This window comes from Rana temporaria, chromosome 3 (assembly GCF_905171775.1).
Source record: "Rana temporaria chromosome 3, aRanTem1.1, whole genome shotgun sequence".
In the NCBI taxonomy this organism is placed as follows: domain Eukaryota; kingdom Metazoa; phylum Chordata; class Amphibia; order Anura; family Ranidae; genus Rana; species Rana temporaria.
The window spans coordinates 209,670,793-209,689,508 of record NC_053491.1 but is presented as its reverse complement, the minus strand read 5'-3'; the positions used below and the strand labels follow the sequence as shown (position 1 = coordinate 209,689,508).

Below are 18,716 nucleotides of genomic sequence, written 5' to 3'. Positions count from 1 at the left end.
TGAAAAAAGAGGAGAAAGACATGACACCTGCAGGGACAGAGTGAATGCAGGTAGCTTGAACCTCACATCGCTGGAGGAAACCCCACCCAGAAGTAAATGTGTCATAATATGCAAGTATGGTGTGAACACTTGCACATTGTGCCAAATGATAAAGGAGAAAAAACACGCTACTTAAAACAAGTGACAAAAAAAGCAGCAAGCTCTAGGCAAGTGAATATTAAAAAACACTTAAAATGCATATAAACTCAAAATATTGTGCATAACCAGTCAATAAACATTAAATGGAAATGTAGTCTTGAGATTTAATTTAGTGAAATATCTCGAAAAACACCCCAATAGATGTGTGCACCTCCAGCAAACATCGTGCTTGTGGCTATCAACCCAGCCAGGGCCTTTTTCCTAGGAATATGGGAACCAGTATACCTTGATGCCTCCAATGCTTATAAGCATAAACCAGACGCGTATACCCAGAAATGAAAGAAGCTCACCATAGTGTAAATCTGGTAAAAAACATTCAATTTGATAAAGATTGCACTTACATAGGAAGCATAAAGGAAAGCACCACTAGATCTAAAAGCCGGCCGGCTAACAAACACTGGTCCTCTCGGGACCGCTACGCGATGACGTCAGCACAAGACAAAACACGTTTTGTCACAAACTGACGTCATCCAGGGGCACCTAATGCCAAATGTTAGTTGCTCCTAATGCAGTTTATTTCTGCTTAAAGTAGCTTACTCCTTATACTTTCAGGATGTTCAACTGTGTAATTTGATGTAAAAACCTTGTCCTAGATTAAGTATTGATCCTGTGCCTATAAAAGGGAGGACTACATATAGCAGCCACACAGGTTCCAGTCAAACACATCACATTTATTGTCACCATATAGTGTATGGTAAACTGGTGACTGGGATTGTGAAGCTGGTTGTAAGTCTGCCATAATTTGCACATATACTGTGCTCCTGTGATCCCACCAGATTAAAATTTCACTTTAATAAATACACTAATGCTGCGTACACACGATCGGAATTTCCAACAAGAAATGTTTGATGTGAGCTTTTGGTCAGAAATTGGCCCCATCAGACATTTTCTGTCGGAATTTCTGACAGCAAAAATTAGAGAGCTGGTTATCAAATTTTCTTGTCGGAAATTCAAATTGTCTGTATGCAATTCCGACACACCAAAATCCTACGCATGCTCGGAATCATTGAACTTCATTTTTCTCGGCTCGTCGTAGTTTTGTACGTCACCGAGTTCTTGACATTCGGAATTTCCGACAACCTTTGTGTGACCGTGTGTATGCAACACAAGTTTGAGCCAAAATTCTGTCGGAAAAAAATCCACAGTTTTGTTGTTGGAAATTCTGATCGTGTGCACGCAGCATAAGACTATTTTATAGAGTATACATATCAAAATTCCCTAAAGATATTACTATATTTTAGAAAATTTTCTGGACTGTGAAGCAATACTCTACCTTGTTTATTATTATATTAAACTTTTTCAGCCTTCATGTGATTGAAAAAAAAAAACCTATGGCCCCAATCACAGAAATTGCTAGCCATACTTCAGAGGCTTACATGAAAACAGTAATTTAAATGCAGAAATAACAACATAAAACAGAAATATAAACACTAAAGCGCAAAACAACCTGCACAATCAACACTCCAAAATAAGAGAGATGAAATAAATATAATGTACACCTAATGCCCTGTACACACGATCGGAATTTCCAATGGGATAAAATCCAATGGAATTTTCTGTCGGAATTTCGTTCAAGCTGTCTTGCATACACACTGTCTGACCAAATTCCGACCGTCCAAAACACGATGACGTAAAACACTACGACGAGCCTAGAAAAATGAAGTTCAATGCTTCCGAGCATGCGTCGACTTGATTCTGAGCATGCATGTTTTTTTCTCCATCGGAGTTCCACACAGACGATTGGAATTTCCGAAGGGATTTTTTTTTCCATCGAAAAAAAATAAAACATGTTCTTTTTTTAAACTCCGATGGAAAAAAGTCAGATGGGCCCACACACGTTCGGAATATCCGATGAAAAAATTCCATCTGACTTGGAGAGTGTGTACAAGGCATAGGAGTTAATAAGTAAATTCATGAGAGAGAATATATTACATCATTGGTAGGCATAAATTATTTTCTGGATCAAGGCAAAACACTTCCAATCAATTATTAATTTACTATTATTATTAATAATATTAATTGAATGTATTAATTAACTCTTTAGGTATGTATTATATTTATTTTTTGGAGTGTTGATTTTGCAGGTGTTTTTTTTCAAATTTACTACTTTACCTTCACATAACATGACCAAATTAGGGTTACTTTTGCTTCTTAACCACTTCAATACAGGGCACTTTCACCCCCCTTCCTGCCCAGTCCATGTTTCAGCTTTCAGCCCTGTCGCATTTTGAATGACAATGGTCATGCGAAGCTGTACCCGAACAAAATTGTTATAATTTTTTTTCCCCCAAATAGAACTTTCTTTTGCTAAAATTTGATCACCAGCGGGTTTTTTATTTTTTGTGCTACAAATAAAAAAAGACCGATTTTTTTTTTTTTTTTTTTTTTTTTTTTAAACTAAAGTTTTTCATTGTTTCTGTTACAAAACGTTACGTTTTTTTCTTTCACTGATGAAGCAGTACTGTTTGGCACTGATGAAGTTGCACTGATGGGCACTGATAATGAGGCACTTATATGTAGCACTGATGGGCACTGATAGACAGTACTGATAAGCAGTACTGATGGACACGCATAGGCTGCACTGATAGGTGGCACTGGTGGGCACTTATAGGCGGCACTGATAGATGGCACTGATAGGCATCACTGATCAGAAGGCACTGGCAGGCGTTACTAATGGGCACAGAGTGCCATCCTAATGAGCACTGATTGGCACCTCTGGTGGGCTTAATTGGTTGTCTGAAGTGGGCATTCCTGGTGGTCTGATGTGGAAATCCTCGATGGGTCTGCATTGATAATCAATGCGCTGATTATCAGCGCAAACCCTCCCTTTGTCAGGAGAGCATCCAATCAGCTCTCCTCTACTCATGCCTGTCGGTGCAATGGAGGAAAATCCGATAAACGGCTGTTCTTGTTTACACTATGATCAGACACAGCTGATCAGATGGTAAAGAGCCTAAATCATAGGCTCTTTACCTATGTCAGAGATGCTGTGTGTCAGACTCACACACCACACCACCAGGCATGCATTTGCGGCTTATCCTGCTGGACATCATATGATGTCCAGTTAGGATAATACTACCACTTTTCGCACATCATTTTGCTATGTGGCGGGCAGAAAGTGGTTAAATAATATATATATTTAAGATTTACAAAGAAAACAAGGAAAAAGTAGACAATAGAAGATTACAAGACACCTCAGAGAGCAACAAGGCACCTGGCTTTAAACCAGGGGGCGTGTGTTACACAGTAACCAAGGATTAAACCACAATGCCCTAATGTAATACTAGCCGGCCTGCGGTGAAGGCTAAGCCACTAAAACAAAGGTGGGTAGAGTAACACAGAATCCTTCAAAAATTGAAGCAATCCATTATTATTAATGAATTTACATGGGTCACTGGACATTAGTAACCTCTTAAATATTTAGTAATATTTCAGAAGTATCTCTGTTAGCTTGTCTAGCATTGTTTTTATGGTTAATCATAATAGCCTTACCATTACAGTACAATAATTATACAACTAAATTGTTGTACATGTTATAAAAATCTGATTGTGTCCCTCCATCCAAGTTTTATCATCCATCTGTTGCATTGTTTATATATTTGCATTGTAGCTAGACCTTGTATACATATTAACTTGGATTTTGATTTCCCCCCAACATTCACAGGCAGTAGTGCCAAAGAAATATGTTGTGTTAATAATGCATTTTAGGCATGGAATGCAGAGACAGATCCAGATATGAGGATAGGCTTTGATCAGTTGGGAATGTTCAAAATATGAAATGTTTTAAGATTTTCAATAACACTGTTCATTTTCTGCAAAGTTGGAGGCAAAATTATTTTGTCCATGCTTGGTGTCTATGAATTACCCACAGATGTTTGTTCCCATATATAACATTTAAAATGACAAACATGGCATTAACAAAAAGAAGAAAGGTGATGAGTAATATTGTGTTTCAAAGTAACACGAGTCCAAAATGTATTTCAGATAAACAAATATTTCCAAACTGTAGTCATTCACTTAAAACTCCAACTGCCAGCCTCCCACTACTGTTGGCAGTAGGAAATAGGAGCTGTCATTTACAGGGTGGAAGAAATGATAGTGGCATGATGCCACCTAGTAGGAGGGATTGGCCTCTTACTCCAGGTTGTCAACAATATACCATTGGAGAAAAGGGCTATTGATGGCAAACCTTTTAGGCCAGCCAGTGGCAAGGCTGAGCAAAGGCTGATAATATTGTTGTTAGTCCAAAAGCCTACATAGAGAATTGTTACTCTCAACAGAACACAGCCTTTTTACAGTGAATCTAGCAAGATAATATAGCATGTTGAACCATCAGCCTAAACACTTTCAATCACTGACACAGAACAAGTCTAGAGATAATGAATTCTGTAAATTTTCTTGACAGTTGTACTTCAAAGCCTCGTTCACATGGGCGTACTACAGTGCACACCTGTGCAAAGGACATGTTTGCCTATACAGGGATGCACAGCTGTTCCATGCATCCCTATGCAGACAGTACCATTCATTTCAGTTGGGAATCAGCGGCCACATGGACATTCGTGTGTATGCACATCTTCCGGACGCAGACAGTGTTTGGGCCCGTGCACCCACATAGCTGTCAGATTGGAGCAGTGGCTGTGTTCATGCAGCCGCTGCTTCCCAATTGACATGAATAGGACTGCCTGCACAGGGATGCATGGAACATGTGTGCAAACATGGCTCTCACACGGTTGTATGCTGTTGAATTACCATTTAAGAATAGGAACTTAGATTTTTTTTATATCTGCATAAAAATATAGTACCTGTTTTCCTTAAATCATAGTATTACATTTTAGGGAGGCTCACTAGAACTGGTGAGCAGTGACACATGCTATTGTCCTTGTCATGTGGTGCTATTGCAACTGCTGTACGTATCTTTACTTTTTCACACAAAGTGAACATTAAACATGTTATTTATTTTTCTGCACTGAAAAATTGCATAATTGGTTATCAGTTGCAAAGAGATTTTCTTACATTCTGTAGATCTTTATGATATTACAAGCACTTCCTGTACAGACCAGCTGTTTGTAGCAGTGCTCAAAAAAGCATATGTTATGTATTCCGGGCTTTGTCTGGCCATCCTTCAGTTATTTAAAGACCTAAGATAGCTTTTGCAAGAACCATCATTTGTATGACTCTTGGCCAAAGCTTGTCTGCACAGGTTGGCCATGCTTTAAACATATGATTTTTCCTCATTCCAGATATGATGTATTAGATTGACAGTGATCATTTTTATGTGTGTGGGTACTGTGAGAACTAGCATAAACAGTGGAGCTTTCAAGGACTTAACCACTCGCTTTTTTCAATTCAATTCAGCATTGCTCTTCCATCCAAACAAAATGACATTGAGCCTCCTGGATACACATACAGCACTGTGGTCCTGGCCTTACTCCCCAGTCCTTGGCTGTCTTCTACAGACAGTTTGCTTATCAACTCTGTCCATACAGCCAACAGCCCCTTGCTGCTCTGGCTCCCACTTCTCTCCTAGGCGGAACTCTCCTCACTCCTGGGAAAATGGCCTCCAGTCTGCTGGGGTGGAGCTCAGATCTATGGTCCGGTCTCTGAAAAAAGCCCTGCACACACCTGTGCAATCAATGTACTAGCTGTTCACAAAACCTGGACCCAGTATTGGAGATTTCATCTCGCCCGGATGTACACACATCAGACCAAAAGCTCCCAGAAGACATGTCTGATGAAAACGGTCCGCGTACCGCTTTCATCGGACATGTCTCCTCGTGTGTACGGGGCCTTAGAAATAGCCAGTCTCCCAGGTCCTGAAACAGACTTTACGAAACAATGAAGAAACTGAAAAGCCAGTTTCCTCTGCATTAAGCAAACCCCCTGGAGCCCCTCAACCTGCCTGGTTGAGAATCCTGAGTTATAACCTCTATTTAGACCCTGGCAGGGTACTGCTCTGCCACTGTTCCTATATTCCTTTAGAGAAGCACTAAATCCTTAAACCAGTGCTATGCGTATACCATGCAATGTAAAAAAAGCCAAATTGTTTTCACACACTTCTATTAGCACAGTAATCATAGTATAAAATAAACATTTCCTTTGTTAACATATCAAGTTACCTGATTATGTCATTTGATGAAATCAGAAAAAGTGTTTTACGTTTAGTATGAAATCAGTGTGTAGCATTGGCTGCTGCGATGTGTTAGGCACATAGCCAAGTCTAATGGAATTTTATTTTAGCTTAAGACTCCAATTTTGTGAAAGTGTTTTTTCCTATCTTCAGCTGCCTAAAATAAACGAAAAAAAAGCAATAAAAGGTCTGATTAACAACCTTACACACAAGGCTAACACATTGTAGTGCATTTGTGTTTATTTAATGTCACATAATTAATCTGTTCATTCTGCCAGTACATATATAACATTGTCTGACAAAATGATAAACAAATGGACCTTATCTTTTTTTTGTTCCTTCTCAAGGCTCTAGAGCGTGTTGCGGTCGGCCAAGGGGTAAGTAGTTTTGTTTACTGAATTTCATGTATCTGTCTTCCTTCTGATTTTAGTTAGTGCATAACCTAAATGTGAACTTACATTTCCCATCTGCTTACATTAGCTCATTATACTGCTAGAGACATACAAACCAGGGAAGTCTTCTGCATGTACATTGTTTTTCAGCTTTGGTTATGTGATATGACATTTCTTATCTTTGTTTATGTAAGAGAGCTGTTAATAGCATTTATGTATTATTATGTGTAAGTTTTAAGATCTTAACATAACAGAATATATTTAACATAAATGCAGTACGGGGAAATATTCCAGTACCCAGCTGCTTTTTTTATACTGCTGAAGAATACTACTCTCTTCGCCTAAGCTAAAATAACAAAACGCTGCATAGCAATTACTAAGTGGTAGTGTTGGCTCTTTCAGTTTCAGTTTTTTTTGGGGGGTTTCATTTTGGGTAGAGTGTGGAAGGTGGTTAAAACGTCTATATAATTTTTTTTTTGTTCTTGTTTTTTTTTTTTTTTTTTTTTTGAGGAGGGGGGATTACTGTATATGTTCTGCTAGGAAGACCTCCCTTCACTTCCTGTCTTAGAGACACAATAGAAAGGAAACAAAGTGTAGCGCTTAGACCATGTAAATTATGACAATATACCTGGATAGAATGACAATGTAAATTATGCTTAAATATGATTGCATGTGCAACTTAATAACAGAAAATGTCCATATGATTAGACCGAACCAAGAAAACAAACAATAATCATTGGTGATCACGAAAATAATAATAATAATATTGGTGATCTCAAGAAATTTTGAAAATAAAAATTAGTCCATTTTGAAAATTAAAATTGTGTTGTGCCTATAATTGCTGGATCCCCATTCCTACCCATTGGGCGTCTTTTATATTGTTGCATATACTGAAAAACAAAGGCAAACCTAAAAGTACTAATTTGTTATAAAAAAAAAACTATGGGCCAGATTCACATACAAATGCGTTACGCTGCGGTGGCGTAACAGATCCCATTTACACCGCCACAAGTTTACAGCGTAAGTGCTTGATTCACAAAGCACTTACCTGTAAACTTGCAGCGGCGTAGCGTAAATCCGCCCGGCGCAAGCCTACCTACTTCAAATGGGGCGGGGACCATTTAAATTAGGCGCGTTCCCGCGCCAAACGTACTGCTCATGCTCCGTCCCTAAAATTTCCAGACGTACATTGCGCTAAATGACGTTGCAAGGACGTCATTGGTTTCGACGTTAACGTAAATGGCGTCCAGCGCCATTCACGGACGACTTACGCAAACAACGTGAAATTTAAAAATTCGACGCTGGAACGACGGCCATACTTAACATTGGTTAGACCACCTTGTTGGATATATGCAACAAACTTAGCTTAGAATATATATCCGATGCAGTTTAGATAAAGGACACAAGATGTCGCTAGTGAGCATTGATATGATAGACTGTGTTCTTTATGATATGTTGTGCTTTCTGTATCACAATGATGTACTTGTTGGTTTCTTCTTCCTGCTTGTAATCTGTGTGTGTTCTCACCATGAGGCAGAGAGACATCTTTGTCTGTGTGATGATGTTTCAATAAACAAGCCAGTTCCTGTTACTACAGAATATGTCTGATCTGAATTAGACTCCGCTGCACTTATCCATCATACTCTGCAACAGGTTATGGGCCCAGAGTCCGGATAAAGTCTTATGACCAGGTAAGGCCTAAGCAGAACAAAAGCCTGAACGGAAGACAGCGTGGCTGATGCGGAGATCGACATAAAGAAGCTTTCCAGTGACATCTCCTATAGACAAGTAAGACTGTTTATATATAAAGAGGGATAAAATGGCCGGAAACTCAGAGCTTAAACTCTCAGTGGCAAAGCTGAATAATGACAATTACCAGCTATGGAAGTTTAAAGTGGAAATGCTGTTACCAGAGATGACTTGTGGGAGGTTACCACTACAGACAGACAACAGGATAATAATCAGGACTGGGACAAGAAAAACAGACAAGCACGTGCCACAATAAGTTACTAGTAGAAGATGATCAGCTCATTCATATTCGCAATGAGGACACAGCGAAAGGCATGTGGAATGTACTGAAAAGACTGCATGAAAGACCCAGTTTAAACAACAAGCTGTTTATGCTGCGGAAACTTTACAAAATGAGACTTGGCAAAGAACAGGACATGCAGGAGCATATAAACGCAATGCTGGAAGTGATTGCGCAACTCAGATCAATCGGGGAGAACATGACAGACAGTCACATTGCAGCCATGTTGTTATGCAGTTTACCTGATACATACACTGCATTTATCAATGCAGTGGAGACACGAGCCGAAACAGATTTGACGTAGCATTTGTTAAAACCAGGCTCATAGATGAGTATCAGAGAAGAAAGGAATTAATGCATGACTCCACAGAAACCGACACCAGTACCGCTCTTAAAGCTACAGACGCAAGATTACACAGAAAAGAAACCAGAGTGTGTTTCAGATGCCACAAACAGGGACACATAAAGAAAGACTGTACTATATGGAGAGCAGAGCAAATGAGACAACGTCCCTCTTATGCTAAACAAAAGGTCAAAACCACAATCCATGACCCTAGGGAAGGCAACTGGAATGCCACATTTAAGGCTACAGGCAACAGTAAATGCCAAGACTGGTGCATCGATTCAGGGGCAACCAGTCACATGACGAGTGATAGAAGTTTCTTCACAGAACTTGATCCGAACAACAAAGAAACTATTTACCTTGCAGATGGAAGCAAGATACATGCAGAAGGATGTGGGCACGGAACCCTTGTATGCCCTGATGATACAGGACACAATTTAACCATACCAGTGAAAGATGTACTTTATGTTCCTAATCTAGAAGGAGGACTCTTATCTGTGAAGCGTCTAACAGCCAGAGGACTCACTGTGAAATTCCAAGGTGACAAGTGTTCCATTCTAAACGGCAAACAGACAATAGCAAGTGCCAAGCTGGATGATCATCTATATCATCTCGACACAGTGAAAGAAAAGGTGAGACTATGTACACACAAGCACAATGACTGTATACATAAATGGCACAGACGTCTAGGTCACAGACACCCAGAATGCATACAGGAACTACAGAGGAGGAATCTGACAAGGGATCTGATAATATCCCCTTGTCCAGTCACTGTCAAATGTGAGTGTTGCATCAAATCCAAAGCTACAAGAGCAACACTTCCCAAAGTCAGTCAAAAGAGAGCCTCAAGACCACTTGACTTAGTTCACAGTGACGTGTGTGGTCCCCTAAACCCACCAACATCTGGAGGCAACAGGTACATAGTGACTTTCATAGACGACTATTCAAGATATACAGTCACCTACCTAATGCAACACAAGAGTGAAGTTTTCGACAAATTACAAGACTATGTAACAAAGACAAGTAACAAGTTTCAGAGGAAACCTCTCATACTCCGGAAAGATAATGGAGGTGAATTCACAGGAGGTAAGATACAAGAATACTTAAAAAGGCATGGAATAGAACATCAAAAGACCGTTCCGTATACACCAGAACAAAATGGAGTAGCTGAAAGAAAGAATAGAACTCTGACCGAAATGATCAGATGTATGCTGACAGATTCTGGACTACCACAAAAATACTGGGGTGAGGCAGTAATGACAGCTACATATTTGCAGAACAGACTTCTTTCCAGAACAGTGGAGAAAACCCCTTATGAACTATGGCACAATGAGAAACCAAGTGTAAAACATCTAAGAGTTTTTGGATGCAAAGCATTTGTCTACATACCTGAAGAAAAAACGCACCAAGCTCCAAAACAGAGCATTTGAAGGCATCTTCGTTGGATACAGTGACAATGTCAAAGGTTACAGAATCCTAGATCCCAAAACAGCCAAGGTTACCATTAGCAACAGCGTAACTTTTGTTGAGGATTTAAGAGACAATGTAATGACAACAGTAGAAGCAAGAATTCAAGAGAAAACTGACATTGACCAGCCCATCTCTGTAACTTCTGAACAAACAGTTGAAGTGAGTGTAGACTCAACCAGTACTGAAGAGCAGACACAAGAAGGCTCAGACACAAAAATGAGACGGTCAACAAGAGAAAACAAAGGTAAACCACCTATACGTCTCTCATACAAAGCAAGTACTACCAGTATCAACGAACCTGTAAAATGGGAAGACATATCTCAACTTTCAGAACAAGAAGCAACTAAATGGATAAAGGCTGCTGAGGAAGAGATAAAATCCATGCATGACACTAAAACATGGACACTTACAGAACTACCACCCGGAAGGAAAGCCATAGGCTGTAAATGGACTTTTAAAGTGAAATACAATGCAGATGGCACAATTGAACGATACAAAGCAAGGCTAGTAGCCAAAGGCTATTCTCAAAAATATGGAGAGGACTACGATGAGACGTTTGCACCAGTAGTCAAGCACACTACAATACGGACTTTACTGACAGTAGCCGTCACAAGGAAAATGCAAGTGAAACATTTTGATGTGAAAACCGCGTTTCTACATGGCGATTTAACAGAAGAAATCTACATGGAACAGCCGCCAGGATTCGAAGATGAACAAAGGTCAGACCTAGTATGCAAACTTCGCAGGAGCATATATGGCCTAAAGCAAGCCGCCAGAGCGTGGAATATAAAAACAAATGAAGTGCTTACAGATCAAAACTTTCAAAGGAGCAAAGCAGACCCCTGCTTATACACAAAGAAATTGGTAAACAGATGGATCTATTTGCTTATTTATGTGGATGATATTCTGATTTGTTTTGAGCAAGAAGGGGATGAAGCAGAAATACTTGAAAAACTAAATCGGCACTTTGACACCAAGGACCTCGGCAACATAAAGAATTACCTTGGCATCGAGAGAGAGGAAGATGGTAGCTTTCTTCTGAATCAAAGACACAAAATACAAGAAATAATTGAAACTTTTGGAATGGAAGACGCCAAACCAGTGAAATCTCCCATGGAAACCAACTACCTAAAGGAGATGAAATGTCAAGATAACCCATTACCAACTAATACTCAATACAGGAAAGCAATAGGGAAATTGCTGTACCTTACCACAGCTACAAGGCCTGACATTGCAGCAACAGTTGGAATCCTATGCAGAAAGGTTTCAATACCAAATCAAAAGGACTGGAATGCTGTAAAGCGAATCATTCGCTATCTTAAAGGGACTTTGCACTACAAGCTCAAGTTACCAGCAAGCGATGAAAGCACCTTAACAGGATATGTGGATGCTGACTGGGCAGGAGACACCAATGACAGAAAATCTACCAGTGGTTACTTATTTTTCCTGTCAGGAGGCGCCATCAGTTGGACTAGTAAGAAGCAACTCACTGTTTCACTGTCATCTACTGAAGCAGAATACATTGCTGCAGCGGAAGCAAGCAAAGAAGTTATATGGCTGAGACGGCTATTAACAGATTTAGGTCAACCACAGTTGGGACCAACAGAAATCTATGAGGACAATCAAGGATGCATTGGACTTGCACATACGGAAGGAGTTAATTCAAGAACCAAGCACATTGATGTGAAGTTTCACTTTCTTAGGGATCTTCAAGAGCAAGGTCTTCTTGAGTTACTTTATTGCCCAACAGAGGAAATGACAGCAGACATCCTTACAAAGCCTCTGACCGCCGAAAGACATTCAAAGCTTACGAAGAAGATAGGTTTAATGGACTAAGCCTCAGTTTGTTGAGAAGGGGTGTTGGATATATGCAACAAACTTAGCTTAGAATATATATCCGATGCAGTTTAGATAAAGGACACAAGATGTCGCTAGTGAGCATTGATATGATAGACTGTGTTCTTTATGATATGTTGTGCTTTCTGTATCACAATGATGTACTTGTTGGTTTCTTCTTCCTGCTTGTAATCTGTGTGTGTTCTCACCATGAGGCAGAGAGACATCTTTAAAACGAAGTATCATAAATAAATAAAGAACCGTTGTTCAAATGATAAAAACAGCGCTATAAGAATGGTTTTTAAAGTGATTAGCCCCAGAGCGGAGCTTAAAGGAAGAGACAGGGGTGATGTGTTTGGTGATCAGAAAACAAGGCGTTAGTGCACCCTATACCTTATTCAAGGTTCACCAATAGGAGTGATAATGCTCCCTTATGGGGTGCAAGCTTACCACTACCAGCAAGAGAAAATTAATATCCTCTTAGGCACATCTTCCACTGCTCTTACTGTCTGCGGCGGTCATTCTCATTGAAGATGCATGTAAGCAAAGAGACACTCAATAGTGAAGTATTGCTAAAACAAAGGTAACTACAATGTATAGAGGGGAACAATCCCCATATGTAAATGCCCGTACAGAAAATATGTAAAGAATGAACGAAAAAATAGCAAGCCTGTGATTCCAGTCGTCACCGACGTCCTATGGAACGAAAGCAGGCTCCTGTGTTGCGCTGTTGTAGCCACGCCCTGACGCGTTTCGTCACTTCCGACTTCGACAGAGGGCGTGGCTACTCAGCGCTGTCACTATCCCTTTGTACCCCATCGGCTACGGCTATTGGATGTGAGCGATCCGCCCTGACGGTCACGATTGGTGCAAACTGGACCGGAAGGAGGGGCGGACGTCAGCTGTGCCGTTTGGGGCTGGCAGGGAAACGTAAACATATGTACTGCTGCACTTTTAATCGAGAATTACATCTCCGAGGAACATAAATAAAAACTGGATGCAAAGGCCATCACATAGCGGGGGAAATGTTTGTAAACACTTCCAGCAATCCAGGATATGTTATTAAGTGGTGTGTAAAAAAGGGATAAAAACTTTGACATAACTAGGGCATTCGGTATAGCAGCCAATCACGCTGGACCTGGGCGGGTAATATGTAAATGAATCCATGGGCCGTGTGATACACATCTAGAGACTATGCATCCTGCGGCCAATCATTTTAGACTAGGGCGGGAGTTATTCCAAAACGGAGCATAGGCTCGGGCTAATGATATTTATAAAGAAAACACTGACCCGACGCTACAGGTATAGGGATGTGCTATTATTAGTGATAGTAAGAGGACTAGTTCTTGAGTGGCTCAAAATATCTAAGGAGGAGGACATTTGTGAGCATGCACTGGAAAAAGGTATACTGGATAAAAGCTTTTTATATATATAGTAAAAAGCATACACATATATAAAATACATACACATATAAAAAAATATATATATGTATACATACATATATAAGAAAGGGGTCAAAGCCCGGTGACCAACTTCAAGGTGCACATTATATATGGGAATAAGTCCAGGCATTCAGTGTATACACATATACACATTGTCATGCAAATGGACCATTAGCCAAATAGTTGCATATTATGAAGCATTTGTCAGCGTGTATATATGAGTAATAGCAGACAAGTAGACATGGATTCTTATGTGCTGTGTGTCTGGATGTATTACTCCCCAGACAGCATACCCATGAAAGACACCAGCTTTATATGTGTATATACAGATGACAGTGGAGATATCATAAGGGAGTACACATATGTATTTTTTGTCACCCTGAACCCCATTTGTCATCATTATAGAACCACTAGTCTCATGATATTGGGTGGAAAAGGGTATATCAAATCCTATATCATTATTTATGGAATGGTGTATATGCATATATTGAGTCACCCAATAAGGATCGAGGGTGATATATGGGTTAATGCATGTCTGTCCATACAAAGAATCGAAAAAACGAGTAAGTCTGGTTTGAATCAGGTATGATGGATTCAACGTGGTACACAAGAGGGGAGGAGGTAAGGCAGTAACAGTATGCTGCAAACACTGTCTCACAAAGGACCAAAATATATATAAATGTGTACATAAACAAAGGATACCAATGGTATCAATGAGTGTTAATAAATAGATAATCAATAGTAGGGACGTTAAATGTCCTCATAGATGAGACCAAAAGAGGAAAGGGATATGGAGGACCCAATAAAAAATGATAAAGTGACCTTAAAATATTAAAATATTAAAATAATAAAATATTAAAATAATAAAAGACGTGCCGAAGAAGAGGGATTTAAAAGTCACTGATAAAACAATTTATATCCAGCTCCACATTCAGGCCTTTTGGCAACAACGTATCAACAGTATAGATCCACTCAGTTTCACGCTTTGAGAGTTCTCTGACCATGTTAGAACCTCTCCATGCTGGTTTGATATGATCAACTCCCCAAAACTTGAGGCCAGCCGGATTCTGATTATGATGCTGTTTAAAGTGGAGTGATACACTGTGGTCTTTATATCCAGACTTGATATTTGCCACATGCTCGGCTATTCTGATTTTCATGGCACGTTTAGTTCTCCCAATGTACATCAATTTGCACGGGCATTCTAACATGTAGACCACGTGCGTGGTGTTACAGGTGATGAAATCCTTTACACTGAATGTTAGTCCATTAGATGTGGAAACAAAAGTCTCTACAGGACCTCTCGACCTGTCTGCCTCTCTACAGGGGAGACATTTTCTACATGGGAAAAAACAGTCCTTATCCCAAAATGAGGGATTAAAATTTAAAAAAATTAAAATTTTATCAATTTTAATTATTATTGATATTTCCACCACATCCCTTTTACATCTATTTCTTCACTCGGGATCAGTTGTTTTATCCAGTCTTTGGCGCCGGAAGTGCATTTTTAGGTTCCGTTTGTCTGGTTTATGCACCTTAAATTTAGAGAGACATCTTTGTCTGTGTGATGATGTTTCAATAAACAAGCCAGTTCCTGTTACTACAGAATATGTCTGATCTGAATTAGACTCCGCTGCACTTATCCATCATACTCTGCAACACACCTAGAGGGGCATGCTTAGTTTTACGCCGCGTATCTCTACGGAAACTACGTAAAATTACAGTGGCGGGCAAAGCGGACATTCGTGAATCGGCGTAACTAGTCATTTGCATATTCTACGCCGACCGCAATGGACTCGCCACCTAGCGGCCGGCCTAGATTTGCAGACTAAGATCCGACGGTGTAAGTCACTTACACCTGTCGGATCTTAGGGCTATCTATGTGTAACCTGATTCTATGAATCAGGCGCATAGATACAACAATCGTATCTCAGAGATACGACGGCGTATCAGGAGATACGTCGTCGTATCTCTTTTGTGAATCTGGCCCTATGTGACTCTTTGTATAAAATAATTGTTCAAAAACATTTAAATACTGTTTATTTTTGATTAATTATGTTTCCCACTTTGCTGTTTGCTTTGCTTTTACAAGCTTCCTACCGAGTCCTTGTTCTATCGGGCAGTGCTTCAGGTCATCTGCAAAGAAGTCTATGGAATCACTCAAAGGTAAGGATACAGAAATAAAACCCTGGTTTTGAAGAAAGAAATGTACCGGTGTGTAGAAACATTATGAAGGCTGTAAGGATAGATTTTACATAGGATTTGTTGGCATTTATTAACCACTTGCCGACCAGCCGCACTACATATACTGTGACGAAGCAGCTCCTGCAGGCACAGCAGAGTACCCGTACATCCCTGCCTGTTTCCGGGTTTTGGGTGTGCATGCTCCCCCTTACCACCTACTCCTCTGTGATTTGACACAGCAGGAGACTATCAGCAGATGCCGGCCAATGATTCATGGCTGAGACCTGCTGATCAGCTATGTCGAATTACAGCCCAGAGCCCTGTTTTGACAAACATAGGGCTGTATACAGAGGGAACAATCGCTTTGTTTCTTTTCCATGCAAATGGATCTGTTGTAAAAAGCAGCACATATTACACATTGTTAGGCACACAATTAACCCTTTGATTGCCCCTAGATGTCTACCCCTTCCCAGCCAGTGTCATTAATACAGTGACAGTGTATAGTATTATCACTGATCACTGTATTGGTGTCACTGAAAATTTAATTGGCAGTTAGTCAGTTCAAACAGTGTCAAATCTGCCGCACTATCACAGTCTCACTATAAGTCGCTGATAGCTGTCATTACTAGTATTAAAAAATATATATTATTTGTTTTTTTGTTTTTGAATATGTTTTACAGCAGAAAGTAACAAATATTGTTTTTTAGATACAGCTTTAGTCTGAGTTTACATTTCCTGGACTGAAGCATATAATTACATACAGTATGAGACTTGAACACATAAAAAAAAAAAAAAAACATATGGCAGATTTTGATGGAGACATATCTGTGCCTGACAGTGGCTCCCATCCATCATAAGAATGATGTTATATTTAGGGCAGATGATTGGAAAAAAAAATAAGTATCATGTACACTGTGCTTTAGGGACTTATGCTGCTGTGCGTTTATTTTTTTCTGAATTTACATCAGTGTCTATTCCTGTGAAGACCATGGCCCAGATTCAGAGAGCAATTGCGCCTGCGTAACCACAGTTACGCAGCGCAATTGCTTAGTTGCCCAGGCGTAACGAGTTCTCCTGATTCAGAGAGCTCGTTACGCCGACTGCAGCCTAAAATCTGCGTGGCATAAGGCTCTTATGCCACGCATATCTTAGGCTGCATTCTAGCGATGACCGCTAGGGGGCGCTCCCATTGTGATCAGTGTATAGTATGCAAATTGCATACTAACACCGATTCACAACGTTGCGCGAGCCCTGCGTACGCAAATTACGTAGTTTGCGTACGTCGGGTTTCGCGTAAGGTTGCACATCCTAATAGCAGGCGCAGGCAATGCTATAGGATACCCGTCGTTCCCGCTTCGCGACGTTCAAAATTTACGTGATTTGCGTAAGTGATTCGTGAATGGCGTCCAGCAAATGGACGCCATTCACAACGTTATTTGCCGCAATGCAAATGACGTCATTTGCCGCAATGCACATCGGGAAAGTTTCCCGACGGAGCATGCGCTCTACGCTCGGCGCGGGAGCGCGCCTAATTTAAATGATTCCCGCCCCCTACGGGATCATTTACATTAGGTGCCCTTACGCAGGGCAAGTTTACATAGCGCCCCCGCAATTTACGGAGCTACTGCTCCGTGAATCGCGGGTAGCGCAGTAAATATGCGGGGGCGCAGGGCAAAAACGCTGCCCTGTGCCTCCGTAAGCAAGGGGCAAATTCTACCTGAATCTGGGCCCATATCAGTAACTTTAGAAGTGCATAATCCCAAATTTACATATTCCACCTCAGGCCTCGTACACACGACCGGATCTGTCCGTTGGGATTTATCCGCGGATCAGTTCCAGCAGACATATCCGGTCGTGTGTACGGCCTAGCGGACATTTTTCGGCAGAGATTTCTCCAGCCGTCGGTTTTCAAGCGGATAAAAATTTCTTAGCATGCTAAGAAATCTATCCGCTGGAAACATGTCCGTTGGACTGATCCGGTCGTCTGTACAGACTCACCGGATAAGTCCAAGCGATCCCTCACATGCGGCGAATTGATTCGACGCATGCGTGGAAGTATTTACCTTCCAGGGTCACGCACGTCGCCGCGTCATCGTCACGGCGCGGCACGTCACCGCGTATGTTTTCCGCTGGGATTTTGATCTGATGGTGTGTACAGCCCATCAGATCAAAATCGGGAGCAGAAATGTCCGCTGGAAACGGTCCGGCGGACCGTTTCCAACGGATATCCTCTCGTCTGTACGAGGCCTTAAAGATGGATTTACCTAATTATTGTTAGTTAGTAACAGACCGGAGGCACATCATTAGGTTACACAGAAGATGAAATTGTTTTTTTTTTTGTTATATTTTCTACATAGTGTTTTTGTCGTCTGTGTGTTTGCAGTGGTGAGGGTGTAGCTTGCTTCAACTGTTCTAATGCCGCGTACACACGATCGGATTTTCCGTCGGAAAAACCTTGTGTGGTTTCTCCGATGGAATTCCATTCAAGCTTGGCTTGCATACACATGGTCACACAAAAGTTCTTGGTACCTTTGTCCATCAAGAATGCAGTGACATACAACGCTACGACGACCAGAGAAAATTAAGTTCAATGTTTCCGAGCATGCGTCGAATTGTTTCCAAACATGCTCGGAATTTTGCGCGTCTGAATTTTGTGTGTCGGAATTGCTACAGATGATCGGATTTTCTGATAGGA

At 40.7% G+C, this 18,716-nt stretch overlaps 1 protein-coding gene across 3 annotated transcripts in view; it reads left to right on the top strand.

Moving 5' to 3' along the window:
* METTL25 (methyltransferase like 25) overlaps positions 1-18,716 on the top strand; it is a 332,607-nt gene that overhangs the window by 188,338 nt on the left and 125,553 nt on the right. For all 3 annotated transcript variants that reach the window (XM_040344184.1, XM_040344185.1, XM_040344183.1), the window contains exons 8-9: positions 6,673-6,702; positions 15,930-16,003. In XM_040344184.1, coding sequence (XP_040200118.1) covers positions 6,673-6,702; positions 15,930-16,003 — 104 coding nt within the window. The remainder of the gene's footprint in view (positions 1-6,672; positions 6,703-15,929; positions 16,004-18,716) is intronic.